The sequence below is a fragment of the Tiliqua scincoides genome, chromosome 8, assembly GCF_035046505.1.
Source record: "Tiliqua scincoides isolate rTilSci1 chromosome 8, rTilSci1.hap2, whole genome shotgun sequence".
NCBI lineage: Eukaryota > Metazoa > Chordata > Lepidosauria > Squamata > Scincidae > Tiliqua > Tiliqua scincoides.
In genome coordinates, this window is record NC_089828.1 from 49,435,058 (window position 1) to 49,461,812 (window position 26,755).

A 26,755-nucleotide genomic window follows, 5' to 3' on the forward strand; every position below is an offset into this window, starting at 1 on the left:
ACACAAAATATCTGAGGGAGCCAAACTGAACACACCCAAGTATCCTTGGGCTTGACCTTAAGAAATCTAGCTTCAGTTATGTCATTGAACCACCCAATTGGATGATTTATGCCCACTGGGCATTCCTACTTGCCCTCTGACTGGTATGGTGGACTCGGATGCCCAATGACTGATGCATGCCAGTCTTAGAAGGTGGGCAGGCTAGAGCTATTGTCCTGGTTGAACTGAGGCAAAGAAGACAATGAATCTGCTTGCCTGCCTGCCTATATGGTCTTTCTGCAATCATGCTCAATTCAGAGAGCCTAAGGAAAGTGGGTTGAATGGGATGGGGGAGAGTGGAAGAGGGCTGCAACAGGGAGAGTGGATGTCTGGGAGTGGGGCAGGGTCAGCGCATGCCAAATCCTGAGGCCTTTCCTAGGACTGATCCGCCTGCATGGATCAACTTTGACTTGAGCCAGCAATACCGCTGACACAGGTCCAAGTTGACCCCTTGTGGCTGCTGGGGCAAGGGGACAAATGTTCCTTCACCCCGAGAAGATCACCAGCAGCCAGAATTCCCTTGCAGGATGTAGCATACCCCACGCCAGTGCTGTTGCATTGCTGTGCAGGGATTAATGTTGCATTGGGCTGGTCAGTATTTCCTACAGTGTGTTGTAGCAGCTTTGCAGAGTTTCAAACAGGGATCTGTCCTCACCCCTACCTGAAGATACTGCAAGGGATTATAAGACCTTCTGCATGCAAAGCGGGCACTCTTTCACTGAGCTATGAATACCCTCCTAAGTGTATCCTGCCAACTCAGATATAAGGTGCCAGGTGTCTCACACTGGGAATTCTGATAGCAGGGTCCAGGATAGTGAGCCAGTCCAACTCTGTAGCAGAGCTACCATCTCAAGTATTACTACCTTTGCATACTGGATCTGAGATCTGCAGCATATATTGGCTGTAACAATATTTTGGAATAGGATGAACTGTTTTAGTTGGGACATATGGCTTGTATGCCCTTCACTGTTGAACTACTTCGTTCATAGGTAGTTCTGTGCCAGTTTGGAATGCCTTTAAGAAATGCCCTGGTTCTTGTTCTAATTTCTAATCTAATTGAGTGTTTCCTTTTGGGTATTCACAGAACTAAAAATAGTTTAATTGCTCTTTTTTTTATAGTTATCATCCACACCTCCTAAAAGCTTATTAAAAAACCTCTTGTCCTCAGTTTGAAAAACTCAATGATATTCATTCTACATCATACTTCTGGCAAGTTCCCATTTCTCTTTCTTGATTTAGTAGAAGGAAGGTCCACCTGCACTGATTAGGCAGAGAACTTGATCGGAAACCTGGGAGACAGAGGCCACGACGTGGTATATTAACATTTCATTGGGGAATTTGGATTTATTCTGTCATTTGGCTTACTTTAACTGATTAACTTGTGCATGATGTGTAATTATATACAATTATATGTCAATAGTTTGCCTTTTTACTAAGGTTGGACAAGGAAATCCCAAGTGTTGGGTCACCTGTATTCCTAAAACTGAAGCTCTGATGCCTAGGAATTGAAATGGTTTCTCAACTCTGCAAAAGTTTCGCTTCCTGAACAATTTTTCCAGTATTGCTTTGAAGGAGAGGGGAAGAAGGCAGTGTTATAACTGCAGGTGCTGTTGCTGCATTGTTTAATGAACATACCATGTTTAAATGTGGTTTAGTGAAAGCTTGTTCTGTTGCATAGTCGATTATGATTTAAATTGCTTTAGAACATTGTGTTCTGAGAAGCTTATCAGGGTTCTTTGATGAGATAGCAGTGGTGGACAAGATTCCCTGCAAGATATCTTACCCAGCACTACCGGTCTTTCCCTGCCATGCACAGCTAAAGGAGAGTGTTTTCTGAGTCTTTTCTAGGCTAGAGCAGGGGTGCCCAAACCCCAGCCCGGGGGCCACTTGTGGCCCTCAGGACCTCCCAGAATGGCCCACGGGGAGCCCCCAGTTTCCAATGAACCTCTGGCCCTCCAGAAACTTTCTGGAGCCCGTGCTGGCCCGAGGCAGTTGCTCTCAGCGTAGGGCAACTGGTTAAGCTCCACTGCTTGCTGTTTCACATCTGTGACAATGATGGAAAAGCCAACCTTCCTTTGTGCATTTATAGGCTTTGAACTATTGGAAGGCCTTCATTCATTCATTTAAGTTCCATCTCTAATATAGTCATTTATGTAAATTTATATAAATTTATTCAAATTTGAATTGTAAATTAATTCTTTTTTCCCCCGGCCCCTGACACAGTGTCAGAGAGAGGATGTGGCCCTCCTGCGGAAAAGTTTGGTGAGCCCTGGGCTAGAGGAATGGGGTGCAGAAAACAAGTCAGGATCTATTGGTGAATCTCTGGGTAGTTTGGAGGAGAGCTTCAAGAATTTCTCACTTCCAATTGCTTAGCAATAGGAGCAGTTAAAACTCTGTTTTTTTCCGATAGTGAAAACAAATCCTTGGTTTAAGCATGTGTGGAGAGGCATCTACTTTCTCTCTCCTCAGTCATTATTTTGCTCTGGCATCCAGTTAATTGACCTTGGGGTTTCTAATAAATTGATCCTATAAGTTTGATGCCTGCCCACACCTACACTGGAGCAAATTCCCCATTTAGGGTCTTGTGTCCGATGCCTGGGGCAGTGGTCTTCAGCTGATGAATCAAAGTTTACACATAGATAAAGCTTCAATCTAAGTTGGGAAACACCAGTGGCACCACCATTTGGTTGATGTTAGTAACTGCATGACTAGTTCTGTGTGCCCAAGAAATGTTTGAATTGTGTTTCTTGTAAACCCACCCCCCACCCGCCACATGGTAAATCTCTTTCAAAAGTGAAGAAAGTTTGAACAGTAGTTGTGGTAATACCCAACATTTTGTATCATGCTTTTTGAGTGTGCAAAGTGCTTCACGTATATTATCTTGATGTACCTTTTACAACAGCAACTCTGTTAGGTAAGTATTATCCCATATTGCAGCTAGGGAGCTAATGCTGAAAGGGAGCAGCTTGCCTAAGCAAGGATGTTGTAACCTGCGAAATGTGACTGGATGCAAATAAGAACATTAGTACATTTTATTTGTTATAGGTAGAAGAAGCTGTTTAGGGAGTTGTGCCTTTTTCATGGGATGGGGATATAGCTCAATGTTAAAGCCCATGTTTTGCCTGCAGAAGGTCTCTGATTCCATCCCTGGCATCTCTAGGTAGGGCTGTCTGAAACTCTGGAGAGCTGCTGCCAGTCAGTGTAAACAACATTGAGATAAACTAAACTGATATATTCCCGCTGGTTTAAGGCAGCTTCCTGTATCACTTTACATTTCATCCCTCTATGAAAAGCTGCACCCACAAAAATTCCTCCTCCTATACCGCCAAAATATGGGGCCCTACTCACCTTTTCATCTGGTCACTTAAAAAAGAAGAAAACAAGTGGTTATTATTTAAACAAAACAAAATGCAACCTGAAGTATGCCTCATGGTGCAGGTTGGGATTAAAGGTGAGTTCAGGATTTGGAAAGGTTGTCCACCCTAAAATGAATCTAAAATTGGTTGCAAAGACACAGAGGGAGGGAGTTCCATGGCAGGCAGTTTTATTATGGAAAGGATTTCCTAAAGGTAGAAAATTCAGGAACCGCTATGTGACACAAAGCTTGGCCCTAAGCATACTTTATTCACGGAGAGCAACTGCTGTCTGACTTCCATTGCTTTTAGGAGTTCACTGCTTGCTTGAGGGTAATGCTGAAAGCTCCTCTTTTGGAGAAATTTGGAAGCTGGCACTTCCACATCTATGCAGGGGATTTTTGATGTATAAAACAGCAGCAAGCAGGGCCCTGAGGGTCAGTTTGGAGGTCAAATCTGGTGCAACTCAAACTAGGGAGTGGGCTTATACCACCATTGGGAGTGAGGAGGGCACTGGTGCTGGCAGTGGGTGAAGGGCAGTTGGACAGAGAAGAGTTAACTGGTAACTGGTATTAACTTTAATGGAACAAGACACTAAGCTGTGCTATCTCACCTTTCCTCAAAGGACCTCAGTGGGGTATTGGTAGCCACATTGGCTGATAAGAAGGAAAAGAAATCTAAAAGCAGGAATAGCAGAATACCTTTTTAAGGACCAACAAAATAATGAAAATGTTGACTTAGCCATGCTCGGTGCAAAATAAACTCTGCTTGTATCAAACTTAGGCTACAGGTAGATGATCATAGGGAGACTGAAAACAGGGTCTCAAGCACTTCTTTTTCCTTGATGAGAGATGTTAGGATTAGAGAAAATCCTGCCTTTAAATAATGGCAGGATTTCTCATTAGGCTGCTCATTTCTCCCTGTGGCAAGTGTTTATGTGTGTATGTGGGCAGGATTCCTGTGCCCAGGGACAATCCAGGGGACCAAATTTCTACAGTGGGGTTTTAGAGCTGGATGTTTCATTTTCCAGCATGATGCTGGCTCATCTGTAGGAGGTCACTCTTGAACAACCTTCTATAAAAAGGAGGTTTTGATTTGAAGATGAGATTTTATGCTCCTGGCTGGGGCAAGAACAAGCATTAGTTTGGAATGGCTGGATCTGGAGATGTCTTGAGGGGTAATATTTAGCAAAAAGCAATTTTGTTGCAAGCATTTATGTTCCTGCTCTTTGTGCTTAGACTTGACATATGCATCATTTTCTTGTAGGTAATATTTGTCCCTCTTGAAATCTGTGTGCACACAGGGGCACTGAAGCCAGGTTGTAAAAAATGTATATAGTTATTTATAGATTTATCTCTCTCCTTTCAATCAAAATAGTCCCTAAGGTGGCTTGCAATAACAATTCAGAGCAACCCTGGAGCCCCATCAGTCCTCTGTCTGATGGCTCCCCTTGGACAACTGGCTGTTGGAACAGAGTTCTTTCATGTAGAGAGGGAAGTGAGATCCCTGCAGCTGCTGCTTTTTGAATTATTTTATTTTTTTATAATTTTTGTATTTATAAAGCACATAGTGCCTAAAATACCACAAAATACCTGAATATTCAAATTTTAAAAAATCAACAAACATTTTAAATCAATAATATGATTGAACCAATAGTGTAATTGAGACACTTGCTACCATTGTAATTCTACAATTACCCAAAATGCAATACTTAGTGTTTTCATTTATGTTCCTCCCTCCAAGGATCTCAGGGTGGTGTGCATGCTTCTTTCTCCCTCTATTTTATCCTCATGGCTACCCTCGTGAGAAATGGACCCAAGGTCATTTTGTGAACTTGATGGCTGAGTGGAGATTTGATCCCAGGTCTCACCTGTTCTAGGTTAACACTCTAGCCACACTGTAGAAGGCCTCAGCTATGTGAATTCAAGTAGAACTGGATGCTTAAAGACAAATGGAACTCCTTGCCAAAGGACATTGTCATGACACGTGGCCTAGATGCTTTTAAAAGGGGATTGGACAGATTTATGGAGGAAAGTCTGTCACTTTATGCAACCTCTGGATTTTAGAGGTAATCTGTCTCTGAATGCAAAGAAGTGGCAACAGGATACAGGCATCTTGTTGTCTTGTGTGTTCCCAGAGACATCTGATAGGCCACTGTGAGGTAGAAGAAGCTGATCTAGATGGGCCTTGGCCTGATCCAGTAGGCCTATTCTTATGTTTTTAAATAATTCAAATTAAAAAAACTCAGAAAATCACTTGTTATCTTATGTGGTGTTCCAGCTTAAGCAATAGCGTGTTGGACTTGGACTGTGGAGCTCTGGGTTCACTTCTCTGCCGAGCCCATATAATTCCCTGAGTGGTCTTGGGCCAGTTGCCACCCTCATCCTAACTTACTTCACAGTGTGGTTGTGATGATATAAGCGGGAAACATACTATTCTGAGCTTCTTGGAAGCTCTAAGAAACATTTTGGGCACCAAAACTAATGATTGCACTCTTATGTGCGAATTCGCCTTAAAGCCAGGGGCCCAATTTGGGTAATTGATGCTATTGTCGACAAAGCAACTTTTTAATTAGCAGTCACTGACTTTTAGAAGAAGTTATATTATGAGATGTGCCAAGGCTGAATGGAGCATTGTTGAAATGGGCAGAATGGCCACAAAGGATCCCTTGTGGACAGAAGTCTGTATCACTTTAATGTAAACAGCTCCAAGCATATAGATATGAAGGAATAGGAAGATAATGGTCTTTGTTCCCCATACTGGGAATGATTCAAACATGGGTCCTGCATTTGTGCATGATGTTCTGCATGCAAGTTTGAACATTTTAGATGGGAAGAAACTGCATGTAGTCAACGTAAACTGAGTATCCTTTAAACATTGGAGATGCCCTGCTTGGAATTGGGGGACATGATGCATTTATAGTAAGGATATTAAGGATTGAACAACTTGCTTGGTCATTGCCATCACATGCTCACATTTCTTTACAGTATATTTGCTGTAAAGGGAGAAAAATGAGATCATGACTTCTTAGGATTCTAGGCCCTGTGTCAGCAGAACAATTAAGCATGGTCTTATTTTCCTTAACATGACTGTTGCATCCAAATGCTTAAGAGCTGAAACCATGGTTAAGAGCTAGCCAAAAACCAAGATATGAATCTCTGATATGAAGTGGATTTGCAAAAACCATAATTAAGCATTGCATTTGCTCTGAGCAAAACATGTTAAAGCAGTTCTCTTCCCTTTGATAAGTGGAATCCATTAGTATATCCCCATTCATGTCTGCTAAGGCCAAGACTTAGCATAACATGGTAAACCTTGGTTTTGCTTATAGGTTAGGTTAACCAGGTTAAGGCTACTAAGTGTTTTCTCTGTACTCGTTCTGAGAAACTTATATAACTGAATTAATAAACCTTGGAAATTGCCTTACTGCCCTTTTCCTGGAAGTAAAACAAATTGTTGTATCAAATGTATAAAATCTTGTACCTTCCCAAAATTTTAGGCAGCATGCAAACTGGAAAATATAATCAATTTAGGCTTCGTTTTACATGCTTACAGGCAGTAGTATTTTTACCTTGAAAATTTCCTGCTTACCTATGCACATTCAAGGTCTAGAATCTTCCCATTTTAAAACAAATCTTGGGATGCTGTGGATATTTGACCACATAGAAGTAGTCCTTCTGATGAATGTGTATAATGTATTGCCTGAACTTCTGATCCTGCAGAACCTGTTGCATAGGAGAGTCAGAGTGGGCCCTTCTTCTGAACCGTTGTTTATTGTGCCTTGCTTTTGTTATCAGCAGCGTTTGACTTAACACCTTTTGTTGGTTTTTATCTTTGTCAGGTCCCCATAAGTGACTGATCTATGAAATGGCAGAGAATGGAACAGATTGTGACCAGAGGCGCATAGGAATGAGCAAAGAACAGCACAATGGAAACTTTACAGGTAGGGCACGTAAAAGAAATCCTTTATGCTGAGTCACTTTGGAGTTCCTAATTTTCCCCCAATGAACCAGCGTAGCTGTCTTTTTAATAAGAGTGTATATAAAAAATACCTCGTTCCACAGTTGACACTGAAGGGACTTTCTTGACAATAATGCAGTATAATGCAAATCAGGTTCCACGTAAACCACTTATTTAAAAAGGCGGGAGAGAGGGACTTTTAAGTATGGGACTGTGCATTCTCGATGTCCAAGGCCAAAAAGAAATTTAAGCATTTGTGCTGAAGAAAGCCAGCTTAGTGCAACCTACTTAAGTTTTGTAAACTAAGCATTCTTCATTTTTTTTCTTAATTCTGATCTTGTTGATTTTTGGAGAGAGGGATAAGGAGCTGTGCAAAGCCTTACTACAACCTCTGGTCACTGCAAATTTTGTTCATCCACATCTTGGGTGATTCCCCTCCCCAACATCACTGACGTACTTTCAGGCTTTTGTTTATGTCCACAAGGGCTGGAAACTTGGTGTTTTAACTTGTGGTTAAAAACGCACGCGAACAATTTGAGCTTCTTTGAACATTAAATCAGCAGCTTTTACTAAATTCTGTACTTGTCTTGAGTTTGATGTAAGAGGTCCATTGCTCAGTGGTAGAGCACCTCGTTTGCATACCTAAGGACCCAGGTTCACTCCCTGGCATCTCCTTGTAGTGTTGGAAAAGATTTCTGCCTGAAACACTGAAGAGCTTCTACTAGAGCTAGATGAACCAGTGGTGTGACTGGTTCCTCTAGTAAACCAGTCATGTGACTCATGTGAATCATGTGACTGATTCATAATATGACGACTTCACATTTCTGTTTATGGAAAGGCCCATAGCTCCATGGCAAAGTACATGCTTTGCAGGCAGAAGGTCAGTAGTAGCTTTAGGTTTTTCTCTGCTGGCTTCCGTTCTCTTGTTTCTCCATGCCCTGTGTTGGCATATTTCAGTACACAGTATTATGCCCTTGAGCTGGTAGTCTTTCAATGGTTGGGACAAATGACAATTCAAGTTATTAGTCCTCTGTCCACAGAGCATGTAATTGATTGGCTTCCACTCCCAGAGGAAATCCTTTTCAAGAGGAGATGAGGATTATCATTTCACCCAGAGGGTTGAGACTTCTTGGGGCTACTGGATGCTGTCTCTTCCCGTAACTCTGTAAACTAATTCTTCCATCCTCCTTTCCCCCCCACTTCTCTTTTGCAGAGCCGTCTTCACCAAGTGAACAGAAGCGAAAAGAACGAGAAGAGCGGCAGAGTATTGTACTCTGGAGGAACCCAGTCCTTACCTTGCAGTATTTTTTCCTGGAAGCACTAATAAACTTGAAAGAATGGACCATAAAGTAAAGATTACTTCTCTTTCATTTTCACCTTTCAGAGAGTGGGGGGCAGAAGCTTTCAGCAGTAAAAGGCATGAACTAGTCCCTAGCTTCCTTTTCTCCCCATCCGAGTCCAACTTTTACAGGACTTCATTAGTTGAAGGGATGGGGGATGTTTGATCCTGCAGAACTACTCTTCTATCCTTCTGAGCAGTTCTACTAGTTTGTTGGTTTTTCATCAGAATGGCAGTATTGATAGAAAATTCTAGGAGTGGAGATGGGCTACTCATCTTGAGCTCCTCCTGCCAAAACCTTAAAGCAGTGGTTCCCAAACTTACCAGGGTCACGGCACTCCTGCAGCCTCTTCTTTCTGGCTCGGTTGAGTGAAATCTGGCTCAGATTTCAGCTAGTGAAATCTCAAAGATCCCAGATGATGGTGCCCAGGAGACCTGGTAAGAAGGGCGACTGGGGTCATCGCGCTCTGCCTCTGTGAGTGTACCGCAGTTCACAATTTGGGAACTGCTGCCTTAAAGCACACTGTGGAACTTAATCCTTTCCATCTAATTATGGGGTCCAGAGAACTCTAAGTTAGGGGTGCAAGATCTTAACATGTTTAAAATGTGAGTTGCTTCATTGTCCAGGGAAAGTCTCAATCACAGAAGTTTTTATTTTCAGATTTCTTTGCCATATATTTGTTGTGGACTTTAGTTGATTGCTGGTGTGTTAATCTTTTCCATGTTGTTTCAAACCTGTACTGATCTAAAAATGTGTCCCATTAACACTCACTAGAATCCACTTTCCTCTTGATCTAAAATTCCTTGTATAGGAAAAAATTGACATTTTTAGATTTCTCAGTAATATCTGTTTCTATTTTAAGGGTTGTGTCCAGAGAAAGTGAATCCTGACTAAGCACTATTGAATTCAGTCAGACTAGTGAACCACAACTAACTTAAGTTCTGTTAATTTCAGTGGTGCTTAATCATGATTTTTAAAAATAAAACTTTTGTATTTTTAGGCTGCTTTTCTGCTGAAGGTCTTCAAATTCTTCATTGTAAGATTGAGAATTTCACAACAAAAATATTGTTTTTTTAAATACCAAAAGTAGAAATCAATATACTCTTTAAAACAGTGGATCCTAAACTGTGGGTTGGGAACCATCACTGGGTCACAACCCATTTTTGGGTGGGTTGCAAAACTGACAGGGCAGTTTAAGCTATGCACATCAAGGGTTAAACCAGGTGCTACTTGGGAGCACCTCTACCCAATTACCACTAGCCAATCACCTCTACCCAATCACCACATCCATTGGCATTTATAAATCAGGCAGCAGTCTAAAGGCTGTAACAGTCTTTAGGGCTGCTGCAGAAGGCAATTCCCACCCCCAATAGTAAAAAGGATAAGTTCCATTTACTATCATAAGAACATAAGAACAGCCCCACTGGATCAGGCCATAGGCCCATCTAGTCCAGCTTCCTGTATCTCACAGCGGCCCACCAAATGCCCCAGGGAGCACACCAGATAACAAGAGACTTGCATCCTGGTGCCCTCCCTTGCATCTGACATAACCCGTTTCTAAAATCAGGAGGTTGCACATACACATCATGGCTTGTAACCTATAATGGATTTTTCTTCCAGAAACTTGTCCAATCCCCTTTTAAAGGCATCCAGGCCAGATGCCATCACCACATCCTGTGGCAAGGAGTTCCATAGACCAACCACACGCTGAGTAAAGAAATATTTTCTTTTGTCTGTCCTAACCCTCCCAATACTCAATTTTAGTGGATGTCCCCTGGTTCTGGTGTTATGTGAGAGTGTAAAGAGCATCTCTCTATCCACTTTATCCTTCCCATGCATAATTTTGTATGTCTCAATCATGTTCCCCCTCAGGTGTCTCTTTTCTAGGCTGAAGAGGCCCAAACGCCGTAGCCTTTTCTCATAAGGAAGGTGTCCCAGCCCAGTAATCATCTTAGTCACTCTCTTTTGCACCTTTTCCATTTCCACTATGTCCTTTTTGAGATATGGCAGAACTGGACACAATACACCAAGTGTGGCCTTACCATCGATTTGTACAACGGCATTATAATATTAGCCGTTTTGTTCTCAGTACCTTTTCTAAGGATCCCAAGCATATAATTGACCTTCTTTACTGCTTCTGCACTTTGGGTCCACACTTTCATCGACCACCACCACCCCAGGATCTCTCTCCTGATCTCACAGACAGCACCCATTAGCCTATATGTGATATTTTGATTTTTTGCCCCAATGTGTATGACTTTACACTTACTGACACTGAAGCGCATCTGCCATTTTGCTGCCCATTCTGCCAGTTTGGAGAAATCCTTCTGGAGCTCCTTCTGGAGCTTCACCACTCAGAAACGTTTGGTGTCGTCTGCAAACTTGGCCACCTCACTGCTCACCCCTGTCTCCAGGTCATTTATGAAGAGGTTGAAAAGCACCCTCTAATTCCCTAACTGTGGAGTTTTTTCAGTAGCCTTTGGTGAGGGACCATGTTGAATGCCTTCTGAAAGTCCAGATATATAATGTCCATGGGTTCTTCCGCATCCACATGCCTGTTGACCTTTTCAAAGAATTCTGAAAGGTTTGTAAGTCAAGACTTACCCTTACAGAAGCCATGCTGATTCTCCCTCAGCAAGGCCTGTTCGTCTATGTGTTTTGAGATTCTATCTTTGATGAGGCATTCCACCATCTTACCTGGTATAGATGTTAGGCTGACTGGCCTATAGTTTCCCGGGTCCCCCCTCTTTCCCTTTTTAAAGATTGATGTGACATTTGCTATCCTCTAATCCTCTGGCACCATGGTCATTTTGAGGGACAAGTTGCATATTTTAGTCAAGAGATCAGCAACTTCATTCTTTAATTCCTTAATAACTCTTGGGTGGATGCCATCTGGGCCCGATGAATCATTGAGGTCTGAAACATCTTCTCTTTCAGCCTCTTCAATCATAGTTAAAAGCATATACAGAGTAGCCTGTTAAAAGTACAAATCTGTAACATTTCCCCAATGCAGTCACATGCCATGCATCAAGTTTAATATATTAAAAATAAAATATTGAAATGAATGTGGTCCCACCTGAAATTGGCTTGCAACCCACCTAGTGGGTCCCAACCCACAGTTTGAGAAACACATGTAGTAAATACCTTGATTCCAAGCCATGTTCTTGTCTAAAACATACCTTAAGAACTTTGGGAAAGAACAAATAGAGGAATTGGTATTAAGTTGTCAATTAGATAGGTCAGATTTTTGTTAGATAACATTTGCAACTTAAGTGGTTTCTGTTAACATGCTGTCAGGGCAAAGTTCAGGATTATGTGGAACTTTTGCTTGAAATATCTGAAAGAACTTTGTCCCTAAACTACTGTTTTGCTTGTGCCGTAGACAATAATTGATATAGGTGTCCTTATCCACACAGTTCTTTGTACTGTTTGAACTGAATAAGATTTAAGCTGGTTGGGCATTATTCGCAAACTGCCATGTTTAATAATAAGAAAAAGACATGCATTTTCAAATCTATATGCCAGATCAAAACTCACAGACAGTGGAGGGTCACGTTCCTTAGGAGAACTTCAGAAGCAGAGAATGATTTGCACTTTCCATTCTTCCTTGTTCGTTCCCATCATAAATGTTTCTCTTCCATGTTTAAAAAACTGTTTAGGCTAGTGGCCCTTGCAGCATCCAATGGCAATGAGGTCCTGAGGTGAATGATGTGCTGTTTAATATGTGGGTAGTGAATCTCCAGCATAAGTACTACAATGGGATGGGGAGCAGGAAGATGCACTTCTGGACAAGAGTATCTGGACTAGTTTTTATGGAGATGGTAAACCTGTGTTTGGTCTGTACCACTTCAGACTGCTGGTGGGGAGGGAGAGAGTGCATTTAAGGGATGGGGCTGAAGTATGCAGAAGATCCTGAATTCAATCCCTGATGTTTCCTGGTAGGGCTTCCATGGTAGAGAAAGGCCCTTGTGTGAAATCCTGGAAAAGTTGCTATTGTTTAACAGTCTCCATGAGTGCTATTTGGCCCACTGTATGACGTGAGTTTAACACTCCTGGTCTAGATTAAGGTTTGCTGCCTCACTGAGAACCAGACAGACCTTGAGATGCTTAGATCTTTGGCCTTTTACAGTCCAAGGATTGCCTGCTGCTGTACCTTCTTGTGTCCCCTCCCTGCATCTGCTTAGCCTTTTCAGTGGTGGCATCCCACCCCCTCTCTTCAGAATTATCTCCCTAAGGTGCCCAGTGCATGAGTTACGATTTTTGTGGCAGCAGGGATATATTGCCAAAAGAGGTTACGGTGCAGTCTTCACTCTACTGAACAAACACTCTTGTACTGCTATGAAGCTATATGAACTTGTTCACAGGAAAAAACTTCAGAAAGCCTGAAATGTCCTGAGTTCATTGTAACAGTTGGCTAATTTCAAATGGACAGATCCCTCCCAAGTGTTTTGTGCTTTCTTTGTTCTGCTTTGGTGAGTCAAAGTGGAAATGAAAAAGCAAACTGTATCTTGAATTGTGTGGTGCAGGCTGCTCATATCTGTGCTTGAGAGAGTGGCCTGCTCTGTGTGTTCAGAGTTCAAAACCACCTTGCTGTGTGCTGGGAGGGGGGTGGCACTGCTCCTTCTGCAAAAAACTTCAACAAATGATTAATGCGGTGTTTCTCAAACTGTGGGTCAGGACCTTTCAGGTGGGTCTCTGTTGATTTCAATATTTCGTTTTTAATAGACTTGATATTACCGTGGTCTGTGACTGCATTTGGGGAAATGTTACAGATCTGTACTTTTAACAGGCTACTATGTATATGATTTTAACAATGATAGTAAATGGGACTTTCTCCTGGGTAAGTGTGGCTAGAATTGCAGTTTAGGATTGTTAAAAATTTTCGTGTCCGATGATGTAACATCCAGTTATGACATCACTTCCAGTGGGTTCTGACAGATTTTCATTCTAAAAAGTGGGTCCTGGTGCTAAAAGTTTGAGAATCACTGGATTAAGGAGTTGCATAAAATGAGCTTATAATTTAAAATGGTAGGAAGTGAGAGATACCTTTCTCCCTCATGTAATGCTAAAATCCATGGTTGTGCAGTGCTGAGGATTGGAGCTAGGCTTAGGACAGAAAGGAACCACCTCTTCCCCCAGTGATTGATTGATGTGTGCAATTTGCTACTACAGGAGATGGTGATTAGCACGTTTTCCCAGCTTTTGAAAAAGGATAAGACAAATCAAACAGTGAAGAGAGGCCTGTCATCTGTGATAATTAAATGATCCCTCCAAGTACAGAGGCAGTCTGCATCTGATTACTGAAGGCAAATGAAGAACTATCACCTTTGTACCTTGCTTGTGAACCTCGCAGACGCATTCTAACTAGCTGTTGTCAGGTTCTCACATGGCATGATACAGCAAGTTGGTTCTTAATGGTTTTTGCCTTTAGTCTCGATTACACAAGCCATTGTGAGAGTGGACAAGGCACCGATATGACAGGGATGAAGTCTGGGGCTTGATGATTATATGGTCCTTTGCCAGCCTTATGATTTTAACTGCAGTTTGTATTTTCCCTCCTCCAAGATTGTGGCATCGTCGAAGTATCGTGGTGTCTCTTTTACTGCTACTTGCAGTTCTTACGTCTGCGTATTATATTGAAGGAGCACATCAACAGGTAATTATACCACTTAATGTTTGGGGGTGAGAATGCTCAGGGGTAGAGCACCTCCTCTGCATGCTAAACAACCCAGGTTCATTCCTTTGCATCTCCTGATAGGCCAGGAAAAACCCCTGTCTTTTGAAGACCCCTGTCTTCTGAAATTCTGAAGAGCCAATGCCAGTCAGTGCTGACAATACTGAGCTGGATGGACCAAGGGTTTGACTTGTGATGCAAGGCTTTCCAAATGTTCAAAGTACTTGGATACGTTCTTAACACCACCAGTTGGTCCACCACAGCTTGCCAGTGGCAAGCACTTGTTTTATTCTGGAAGGACCCAAGTCTGGAGAAGATCTGAGGATTCCTTAGCCTCCTGCTTGACCCCAAGGAGTCTGCTGGACACCAGTTAGTGAGGCGTCTTACTACTGCTTCCTGAGCTTTTCCCAAGATTGAGGAAATAGGGACATACCCCCCTCTTACCATAACCAACTTAAGCAAGACATCATCCTTGCCATTTATATGCATGACTGAAGGTGAGAGAAAATAGTGATAACGAGTTAAAAACACATAATACCATTTTCTGTACTTCTCATTTTTCTGGAAAAGAAAACAAAAAACCTCAATCTAGGAAACACTTTATTTTATTTTATTTTATTTATTATTTAATGGGGAGTACATGGGTAATGACTGTGGCTGCATCTGCAGACACTATACTAGCTATATCACCTACCTAGTACACTGACTTCACTAATAATAATAATAATTAATACAGGTATTTATGTACCGCCTTTCTTGGTCTTTATTCAAGACTTTATTCAAGGCGGTTTACATAGGCAGGCTTATTAAATCCCCGTAGGGATTTTTACAATTTGAAAGAATGTTCTATCTTACAAGAACCACAACATTCAGGTGTTACTTTCTTGATCTGGTTTCACATTCTGGCCTCCATCCTCCCACGCTCAGAACAGATGGAATAACTCAGCTCAGCTTGTCATCTGCTTCAAGGTCGCATGGTGCCGGTGGCCTCGAACTGGCGACCTTCAGATGTTATCTTCAGGCAAATGGAAGCTCTACCCTCTAGACCAGACCTACCTACTTTTAAAGTGATTATAATGTAAATTTTGAATAAAACCACATAATACCTCTTTCTGCACTTCTAACTTTGTAAAATACCAAAATCTGTGAAAAATAAAACCGTTTTCTCCTACCTCTATACAAGGCTCTTTGCCATGAATGAGAGGACAGGTTCCTGCCCCAAGGAGTTTGCAGTTAGGCACAAGTGAAACAAAAGAGAAGGGGATGAAAGAGGCAGCAAAGGGTATACAGGGGAAGAATGTGCTGCTATTTTAGGTATACAAATTTAGTTTCAGCTGCATTAGGGTAAGGGGATTTATGCTTGAGTATCACTATAGGTCATGCTTCTTGGCTGTCTAAAATTCTGCTTTTGCTTATTTTGACATTGTTGTTATCTCATGGAGATTTCTGCTTCTGTGAGAAAGCTTCATCTGTTGCCTTTTTTTTTGTTTTGGCTTTCCTCAGTATGTGCAGTATATGGAGAAAAAGCTCTTATGGTGTGCCTACTGGGTAGGCTTAGGCATTCTATCCTCGGTTGGACTTGGAACAGGTCTTCATACTTTTCTGCTCTACTTGGTAAGCAACAATATCTATGTCTGTATTTTGTTGTGTACAAAAATGTGTTCTACGTCTGTATGTCCTCACTGCAGAATTTAATATAAGATATAAACTTTTAAGCATAAAGGTAATTTGGATTCTGCAGCAAGAAGAGTTAAGTTCTTTGTTTTTTGGAGATTAAGAAAATTGCATCATTTGTCTTACTTTGCATGGTTCTGCTATTCATCAAGAAAGGTAAGAAATTTGAACAGGTGCCCAAAGCCTCTTCTCTCAGCCCACTGCTGGAAATTGTGTTTCGCAACTCCTCTGTCATCTGAGATCATAGCAGACATTGGTCATGTTTTTTTCTGGCATATTTCTGTACCCAAAAACATATGAAGCTGCCTTCTACTGAGTTGAACTATCTGTCCATCTTGTTCAGTAATGTCTGCACTGACTGGCAGTGGTTCTTCAGAGAGACAGGTAGGGTCTTTCTCAGCCCTTCCTGGAGACACTGCCACTGGGACCTTTTCCATGAAAAGGAGGTGCTATTCACCGCCGTTACAATCCCATTCTCCCCACCCCCCAATATGTTACTGTACTGGAGATCCTCATGAAACTGAATTCTGTGCTCAGTACATGATTTGGTGGCATTTTAGTTCTTGAGCACTCCGAGTAAGATGTAAATACCAGTCCTTAACTTGTTTACTTGGAAGCAAGCCTTGTTGACTTTAGTGGATTTTGATCAAAGATTATAACATTTTGATTACAAAGTTGGGATTTTCTTTGGATTGCAGCCTTAAAGTGCAAGCAAAACCAAAAAAAGAGATGTACAGTCATGCCCTTATATCCGCGGGCGTTCCATTTTGGAACCCCTTACAGTTACGTGAAACCTCAGATATGGGTGAACACCTCTCCCCCTGCCTTCTGCAGCTGAGGGGAGCTTTGTTCCCCTTGCTTCCAAAGGGTTCAGTCTGAGTCCAGCAGAGGCTGCAGACATCCATTTGCAGCCTGTGCTGGGCTCAGACTGAACCCTAGAGCTGAAAAAATATCATAGAGTTTCTCCGTGAAACAGGAAGTGACGTTTTTCATGCCTTATAGGGCATTGGAATGTCCATGGCCTCTGCTGGGCTCAGAGGACCCTCTGAATGTGAGGGGAGCTTGGGATCCGCGGATATAAGCTCTCCCCATAATATCAAAATTTATTGATTTTCAGATTTTTATACCACCCTTCCTCCATTGAGCTCAGGGAGGTATGCATAGTTCCTTCCCTCCTTGTTGTCCTCACAACAGCCCTATGAGGTAGGTTAGGCTGAGAGTCAGTGATTGGCCTGAGGTCACCCAGGCAGTTTGATGGCTGAGCAGGGATTTGAACCTGGATCTTCCAGATCTAAGTCCAACACCACAACCACTACACCATCCTGGGTTGTCCAAGAATTGTTCAGCCTCTGAGAACAGTCTCATGTAGACTAATGTTTACAACATCCACCTGGAGCCAAATAAAATTGTCTGAAGGCTGCCAACTAGCCACCCCTTCTTTAAAAGTTCTTCTTTAATTTCTGCTATTCCACTCTATCCAGGAGCAATGTAGCTGTGTCCTTGTACCCACCAAGTCTCTGGGAGAGTTTGCCGCCACCTGTGTACAGCCATTGTGACCCATGCTAGGGTTCACTTAGATAATCTAAGTGAGTAGCACACTGCTTTCAAACTAGTCACTAACCCCATATTAAGCACTGCAGCCACTAGGTGGACCACAGTTGTGTCCTGCGACTGTGCTTCTTCTCCCAAGTCAGGGTTCCTGGTTGCTGGGGTGACAGCAAATTTAGGGAGGCAGGATTGGGACTGGAAAGGGGAGGAGTCAAACCACATGCCCATAAGGCAGGCCCCAGGATGCAATCAGTGCCAGTGTTGAGGAAATGGCAGCAGGACGCAAGGCTGAGGACTCTGTCTCCAAAACTATTGGAGGAGGCAGTACCCAGAGAGGCTCAGAGGAAGGGAGAAGTGGAGGAAGCAGGAGAGAGGTGAAGGAAGCAGGTGCTATATAACCCTCTCAAAGCCAATCTGAAGCAACAGGGAGAAGGGTCTCTTGGCCAAGCAGCAGGATCCTTCCAAGGTGGATGCAGGGGGATGACCTCGAGGCCCAGCAAGCGAATGCCACAAATACCACAAGGGAGGCGCCCTCTCTCCAACCTGGGCCAGGGACTGGGGAGCCCCACATACTCATAATGTTGGTTTCTTTTTTAAAAAATTTCTCCAGTTTGGAGTCCAAATTCAGTCTTAGTTAGCATTGACAGGCCTTATTTACTCCCAGAAAATGAGTTCCAAAAATTATGCAAGGTGTTAATCTTTTATTGAGCCATCTTCTATTGGCACAGTAATATGCCAGCTTCAGAGTTTACACAGCATTCTTCAAAGTGGCTGAAAGTTAAGGAAAGCGTTCTGTGTTGTACAGAAAGCAGACTTGCTTTTTTGCCAGTAAATATTTGTTCTATAAAACACACTGTTTTTGGCTATGGATAGCTATTTCCACAGGTCTTAATTGCACAAAGATAATACTTTCCAGATTCACCACTTGGTGTCTCTTAGCGCACTGGGTTATGAATGAATTATACTTTAAAATTACTTAAACTGAGACCAGATTGCTTGGCTTAGGGGAGAAAAAAGTTTGTTCTTGAAGGTTGTTTTCTTAATAAGAGACACTAGGTGGAGCCATTGTCCTAGTCACCTATGTGAGTGGTGTCACATGCCTCTTTCCTCATGGTTTTGGTTTTAGTGTCTGTGCCAGAAATAAAGCAAACCGGTTGCGGCAATTGCATTTAATTGCATTTAAAATGTGCTGTTTGACAGCAAATGGTCAGCTGCATAGAAAGACAAGTGCTAAGTTTGCAGAAAAAAGGATGCTAAAGCATGAGGCTGTCTGGAAACTCCACTGTTTTTGTCACCTGGAAACCCTTTTCTCAATCTCTGATGGGTGCTAGGGACTGTGGGCTCTTAACCATGTTGGAAAAGACTCTGCATCTGCCCAAGCACTATGTCTTGGTGCAAATTAAACCTTGCTAACAGTGTGAGAGGTATACTGAGTCGCTTGGAGGTCAGAGGTATAAAAAGAGTTGTAAGATTAGCACGTTGTTTCTTCGAAGTGAGAACTTACTGTTAGGGTCAACAGAACAATAATTTATGATGATGTTGTTTCATCCATCTGTATCCCTTTTCTCCCCCCAAAGAGCTCAGGGAAGAGTTTTATAGCTGCAAATGGCCCTGTGAGGCAAGTTGGTCCTTGTAGTCATGGCATGCTCCTGTAGTGAGCTTCATATCTCGGCTGAGATTGGAACCCTGCTATTTTCACATCCAGGGCTGGGATTCAAGCAGTCATGGAATAAGGCCACGATCCCAAATCACCTCTTACATGCAGGCAAATGAACCCTGGCACTTCAGCAGCATTGTGTGCTTTCTCAATATTGCTCTGCTTCAAAGCTCCCGTTATCTGCCATATAGGGGTTACTGCTGACCTACCTTACAGGGCTGTTGTAAACCTTCATTAGATAACAGATGAGAAGCGTACTAGGTGTGGCTGATTTTTTCCTATATTAGCTATTATTACTCTGGCTGTGTTTTGTGCCGCTGATGAGGCAAGCTGTTCTTCGGCTTCAAAAGCAGCTCCTTCCAGCAGCATGGTTTAATTTGTACCAGGAGCGGCAATGGTGACAATTACCATTCTTTTTCCACACCTGGTTTCTTGGCAGACTCACTTAAGAGGCTCCTTCAGTTCATCTACTTTTGTAATGGTTTTAGTAGACCTCTGTAGCCTCCTAGTGGGTTCCAGCACATGTGAATTTCTCCAAACAACTTTTGAAAAGGAACTTGTCGAGATGCATATATGAGAGCAGATCTGGCAGCCGTGGTTAACGTAGCAACAAATTATGTCTTCCCCTGTAACATCCATATCGTTGTGTGTTTTAGCAGTGGCAACCCAGCTGAGCCAAATTCCACCTTGACAGTGGTTTTGGAGGCATCAAGGCTCTGAAGAAGGCAGCCCACAGCATGTTTTGTTTTTAGCTGTTGAACTCTTTTGGGGTAGTACCCCTCCTCCTCCACTGTCTGGCTGCACAGACCACCCCCCCTCCTCCTGTTCACCTGAAAGCCATTCACAGAGCCCAATAGAGCCATGGCAGTCTTAAGCCAGATTGACGAACTGAACGAAGCTCCTGCTTGACTGCTTTTCCTAGAGGTCTCTGTTGCTTTGCTTTTCTTATGCTGTGCAGCACTGTTGATTGAGAGAGGGTTTTTTTCACAGAACCGGTGCTAATTCACAATTGATGCAATCGTACCCAGGCTTTTGCAGTGCCACTGAAACTGAGGGGTACGGCCATGCAATATGATGGGCACCAAGAAAAGTTGCAAGTCACAAGTTTGGGCTGAAACAATCACGTAGGCTCCCTAGTCCAGAGATGAGCAAAAGATCTGCTGATGGCTCTCTCGCTGATTGGCGGTAGGTCAGCAAGAATTTCCGACTCCCAGATCTTTAACAACAAAAGCCTTTTTAAAAATCCAAATTAGACTGTTGGAATCCCTGATCTGTAGTATCTGGCGTAGATTTGTACTTGTGTACACTATATGCGGATAACACAAGAGGGTGGTCACGTGGTGTGATAGGTAATTGGCCCCACCCCCCAAGCCACTGTTTTGCATCTGACTCTGCCGTCATCTACCATCCCAGCCAATATTTTGTCTTAGGATCCAGCTGATGGATCTTAGAGATCTATTAAAACACCAAAGTAAATTCCACAAGAGTTAAAGGCTGCCCGCACCTTCCTTGTTTTGCCTTAAAACATACCAGAAGCTGTACTTTGCCAAGGTGTTAGAAGGGTTGCCGTTTTCAGAAATTCAAGCACCTTGGACTAAGTGCCTCTGAGCAGGGCCAGATTGATTTGGAAGAAATGGAGTGGAAGTGTTTTGTGTGTTTAAAAAAAAATGAACATGGTTGCAAATTCTTCTGTACATGTGTGTTTGTCTCCTCTACGTTTGGGTAGTTTTAAACAAAACAAAAATCAGTATGAAGGCAATCACTTTGAGCACATACAGCTTTCTCTGTCAGCTTTGATATTAGCAGTCACCTTTGCTATGTCCACAATGGAGGATCTCATTTTTTTTTGAGGGGTGGATGATGCATGATTGAGGCTCATAACATTAAACACAGTGTGGCTACTAGTGATGAAAACTTTATGCTTCCTCCAGATTCAGTGGCAATATGCCTCTGAACAGCAGCTGCTTTCATGCCCTGCTTATGGACTTCCTAGAGGCATCTGATTGACCATTGTGGGAAGCAGAATCCTGGGCTTGACCTGATCCAGCAGGGGTCAAGCCCTTATTTTATAACTGGAGATCTGAATAGCTTAGTTTGGACTGGTAAATGTAAAGATTTTGTGTTGTGACATTATGATGTTAACTGACTGAAGAGGGGTGAAGATTATCTTCTAATCTAGAAGATGGCTTAAAAATTTGAGTGTCTTGAGACTAGGTCGTTCATAAATTAGATCTGTACTTGCAGAGGTCCACAGATTTTTGGCTTGGCTTACTAGCCAGTCATGAATAGTTTCCTTTGTCCCCACCCCTCCTGCAAGTTGTCTAGGTGTGCCAGACAACTCAAAGGAGGGGGTCCCCTTTTTCATGAACTGAGCTGTTCATGTTTGTCCACACCTTCCCTTCACTGATCTTCACAAGATCAAGCAGTGAACCTTGTGTCCAAGTGGGGACTGGAACCTCTGTCTCCCCACGTCTTGTTGCACATGCTAACCACTTTGCCATACTGTCCTTATGCTAGGCTTTAAGAACATAAGAACAGCCCTGCTGGAGCAGTCCCTAGGCCCATCTAGTCCAGCTTCCTGTATCTCAGAGTGGCCCCCCCAGTGCCCCAGGGAGCTCACAAGACAACAAGAGACCTGCATCCTGGTGCCCTTTATTTGGAGCAAGCAGACTCCTACTTCAAAGCTCAGCAAAGCATGAAATCTTCTTTCCTCAGAGTCAAGGGGAGAAGGTTGTGCTGAGCAAGGGGACTGGTGAGGCTGCTGTACATCTGGGTGCTCCTTTTGGTTTGTTGTGATCTGGTTGCACAACCGCCATATGGCCTTTTTTCCTCTTTCTCAGAAATTAGGTTTGCTTTTCTAATTCTTTGGAAGAGAAGGAACAGTGGAGGGTAATAAAGGGCGTGTTGACTGGAGGGGATATAAGAAAGGCACACAGTTTTTAGTTTGGTTAAAAATTATATGCCACTTTTTGCAGAGCTGTTATTTATCTGTACCAATTTGCCCTCTGCAATAGCGGTGTAATCCCCACACCTCTTGTCAGTGGCAAAACTTCTATAGATTTTAATGAGTTTTGGTTGCATCCAATAAAATTAAATTATATTGAAAAAATAACTTTAAAAACCATGTAGCACAGTGGTTCTACTCTGCCTAGCAGGAGCTCAGCCAGTGTCTATTCTGAATGGCAGCAGCTTTTCCATAGCCCTGTATCTGAGATTAACTAGAGATGCTTGGAATTGATCCTGAGATCCTTTGGTACACAACACTTTACCACTGAGCTGTGCACATCCCTGCATGCCACTGGTTTTGTCTCCATATCCAGAAAGTTCTACTGCTTACAGTTCTTATTAAGTTTGAGGACTACATCTTGCTTCTCTCATTCTGTTTAAAAAAAAAAGTTCTTCAATGACTTTAGTGTAACTTGCTTCTCTGTTGTAGCTCGTTTCTCCCGTTGCATGTCTGTGTTGCGAAACTGGCTTGCGCTAATCTCCGAAGTAAGTCACCACCAGTGTTTTTAACAGAGGTCAGGTTACTGGCAAGCAAATTGGAGAGAATGCCTTTGGGTTAGAGAGAGAAAATCCGGAACATGATGTAAAAAATCTTGAAACTAAGCCTGGGGTGTTTTTTTGTATGAGAATTGTTTTGTGACTTCCATCTGTCTCGTGGGCTTCCTTCGTGATTTTCAGACACTTCCTCTCTCTGGTCTTTATGCGATTCACAATGGGCTGAAACTTCCTGGAACGCTTGCTGCTAGCATGGAATTCTAGAAAATCACTTCTGTGCAGTCTGTGATAGTGACCTAGTGACCGCAGGGGAATATGTTCCCAGAGGTGCTGGCAACGCGTAAACTGAGCTTGGGACTGTGTGAACTCTGTCCCAGAGAAATGCAACTTCTGTACCAAGTTTAGCCAGATTCTGCAATGAGGAAAGCTAGAATCTTTGTTTAAAAAGAAAGTTGGATTAAATCCAGCAGACAGGGTAAAATTTGTGTAGTTTTATTTATATAAAAGTTATACCTTACTTTACCCCTCCTTGTGGAAGTGTCCAAAGCAGCTAACAAGGAAAAAATGCAATATAACAATATCAAATTACTAAAACATTATCAACAAAAGTAATTTCAAAGTCTGAAAAAAAAACAAAATCCATGGGAGAAGCAATATAATAGAAAGTTGAAAAACTTTCTAGAATAAATATACTTTTAAGCAGTGACAGATAAATATCAAAGAGGCAAACCTGCCTTGGCAAGGAGTGATGGGCATATGATGGGGACTGCAACAGAAAAGAACTTAACTTTTGTGGTGCAATTCTGCCAGCCATTTAAGAATGTGGTAGTGGTGGTGATATTATTTCTGTTAAACGATAATTTAGCATTTATATAGCACCTTTTGAGTGTTCAAAATAGATGTAGCTTTACAAAGTAATTTGAGTAAAAAAAAGTCCCTGCCCCAAAGAGCTTACAGTCTAAATTTCCACTATGAGGGAGACAACGAAAGAAAGGGGGGAAAAACCAGAAGTAAAATTACAGTGATTAATATGAGCAAAGGGCATGAGGCATTCAGAACACTGAAACCCCACCTGTGATAACTGGAAATCCCTCTCTGTCATTCATGCACGCGCACACTGCCTTCCGAGACTTCACCGAGTCAAAAGCGCACATTTTCATGCTTATGTTGGTTATCATAGAGTCTAGAAACCTCATCTTTAGAAAGAAAAGATGAGTGTTCAGAGTGTTGAATTCTGTGTCCTTAAAGGGCCTGGATTGTCCTGGAATGTAACTGGTACATTTTTGCAAGGGAAGATTGGTAATGGCCAGAAATAATTGTTTCAGGACTAGTGCAGCACACTGTATTGGGATTTTCCTCACCCTTGATCTTGCCTTGATCTTGCCTCTGTCCTGAATTCACTGGCTATCCTTTGGGAAGCCACTCTCTCTGCCTCAGTGCCCCACCTGTAATATGGGGATAAAAATACTTACAGGGTGGTTGCAAGGATTACAACAGGATAATGCTACCCAAATATTGTTTTCATCTGACCCAGGTGAATTTCTTATTGAGGAATCCCTGGGAATCTTCTTGGAAGCCTCCAGAATTTATAGGAACACAGTTTCAAATCCTAGACAGCGGCACAGTCTTGAAACTTGCAGTTCTTACCAGTTTTTCTACCTGGTGTGTGGCCTGAAATCCCTTGGGGCTTTGCATTTCAGCCAGTGATCTATGCTTCAGTCCCTTGTAACGTGAAATAACTCCTGTTTCTCTTTCTTGCAAGAAACATGCTGATTCCACTTGCTTGCACGTCAGCCAGCTTTGCCCCAAGCAAATGGCACTCACCCAGACTGTATATTTCCATCTGTTCATCGCCAGATGTGTGATTCAATTTGGGCTTGTCATTTCAATATTTCATAACATTTTTGTTGAGCCCCGGACTTGGGACACTGAGTAGGCAAAATCTGTACCTGAGTTCCTTTCCTACTGAAGATTGGCATATTGAAGAGGGCAGGGCTTGTATGTTCCTAGGAAGCTGCTTTATCCTAAGTCAGGCCATTAGTTCTTCTAGCCGTATGTGTCTATCATGATCAGGAATGAGTTCTCCAAGTCTTTTCTCAGCCCTGCTCCTCCAGAACAATCAGATTGAACTGGAAACATTTCAAGTATATGTTCAGCTGCAGAGCTATATCCTCAGAAACCTACTAAACTTGTCATTGTGTCCCCTCCTTCATAAGAGGGGGGAGATCCTGGAGAGATTCAAAAAGAAGGATGATGCAGAATCCATCTCCCTCTCTGCTATCCATTCCAGCTCAGCCCTACCAATTATCAATTAGAAATGCAACTGCTTTCTTCCCCTACAATTATGTCTCTTGGTGATTTAGTCAGAGGGTAGGAACAAGTGTGTGCAGCAGGAGCATACCCCCCAATACTACTCCCCCAGCATTGCCTTCCCCCAGCATTTATACTGCCATTTTGATAGTTCATGCCTGAGAATTGAGTTATTTGCAGCTTTGACTGACAGATGCTTCAGCATCTGCCCTCAACCCAAATTCATTTTGCTTGCCTTCGGTGTTGTCATTGTGTAACTGAATCTGAATGGCTGCATAGCAACATCACTGTCACTATAAGGAAGACTATTTTCAGACAAACAAAATTGTGCTGAAGTTGCAGCCCTTTGGGGCAACAAGCAGCAGCAAAGTACCACAAAACAGTAAGGTTTGCGGGTGGGGGGGGTCTTTTGTGGACTTTTTTGGCTCTATTGAAAGCCCCCTTTTTGCTTGTTGTCTTACTATCTTATACTAGGAGCATTTAACAAGTGAGTTCTCCAGAGGTTTCTTATTTTGATTTAAAAATATAAGTATACAGTATGTATTTTATTATAATTAAGAATACTTATAAACTGCTTTTCAACAAGAGTAGTTCTCAAAGCAATTTACATATTAAAATAAATCAAAAAATAATTCCCTGTCTCCAAAGGGTGCACATTTTGTATAATTTGGTCTTTCACTTGTTTCCTATTTTTTTTAGTCTAAGTAAGAAACTGTGTCTAGGCTTCGTCTTAGATGCATGAGATGTATGTAAATAATGCTAAGTGGGCTCCATTCCCAATGAAAGTATGCCATAATCAATTGTATAAGGTGCCACAGCAGACGCCTTTAACCACAATTGTACCAGAGAACATCCAGCTCAAGACCTCTTGATGTGAGGCAATAATTCCAAAGAGCACACCCATAGGGGCTAAAAAAAATTACTCCCAGATTTGCCACCTGAGGTAGCCTGTTGCCACCCAGACATGGACCTGAGTGCAGAGAACTAATTTATTAAACCTATAAACTGCTTTTCCTCCTAAGTGCTTAAAGCAGTGCACATTGGAGAAAAATAAAATGAAGCAGCAGTCCAGAGCATAATGCGCAATAAAACAAAAGGGCCCAGTCCTGTCCAACTTAACAGTGCCAATGCAGCCATGCCAATGGAGCATTTGCTGCATTCTGCAGTGGGGGGGGGATAGCCACAGAGGCCATTCACATTAAGGAAATGTTTGTTCCCTTACCTTGCAGCTGCATCGGTGCTAGAAAGTTGGATAGGATTGGACCCAAACTGTAGTATAACACAGCCACCAGTTTAGGTGCCCCTGGTGTGATTTTTGCTTTCCCCCCCCCCCCCATTGAGCATAGGGCACCATCCCACATCAAAAACTTCTTTTGGAAACTATCCTCTGTTTCAACAATATCTACCCATATGGCATGGAGTGGGACCACTGTTACAAGGTGCCTTGTTGGACACCCAGAATTAAGTCATGAAGCTCTTTAGATCCTAGTCATTGTGTTTCTCTTAATTCCTTCAGAGACTCTGAATGGTTGTATCTCAGATTCACTTATTTGGAAGTAAATTATTCATTGAGTCCTTCATCCATGTAAGGATGCAAGGCAGGGGAGGGAGGAAAGAAGAGGACAGAATCTGAGAAGCCCTATTCCAGAGTTCAGCTGAACAGTTGGCTCTGCATTGAATCCTTGCCTGCCCTAAATAT

The 26,755-nt window shown here is 42.5% G+C and overlaps 1 protein-coding gene across 1 annotated transcript in view; it reads left to right on the forward strand.

The window, feature by feature from the left end:
- VMP1 (vacuole membrane protein 1) overlaps positions 1 to 26,755 on the forward strand; it is a 138,701-nt gene that overhangs the window by 12,396 nt on the left and 99,550 nt on the right. The window contains exons 2-5 of the mRNA XM_066635611.1: positions 7,234 to 7,335; positions 8,566 to 8,701; positions 14,258 to 14,348; positions 15,870 to 15,980. Coding sequence (XP_066491708.1) covers positions 7,260 to 7,335; positions 8,566 to 8,701; positions 14,258 to 14,348; positions 15,870 to 15,980 — 414 coding nt within the window. The 5' untranslated portion in view covers positions 7,234 to 7,259. The remainder of the gene's footprint in view (positions 1 to 7,233; positions 7,336 to 8,565; positions 8,702 to 14,257; positions 14,349 to 15,869; positions 15,981 to 26,755) is intronic.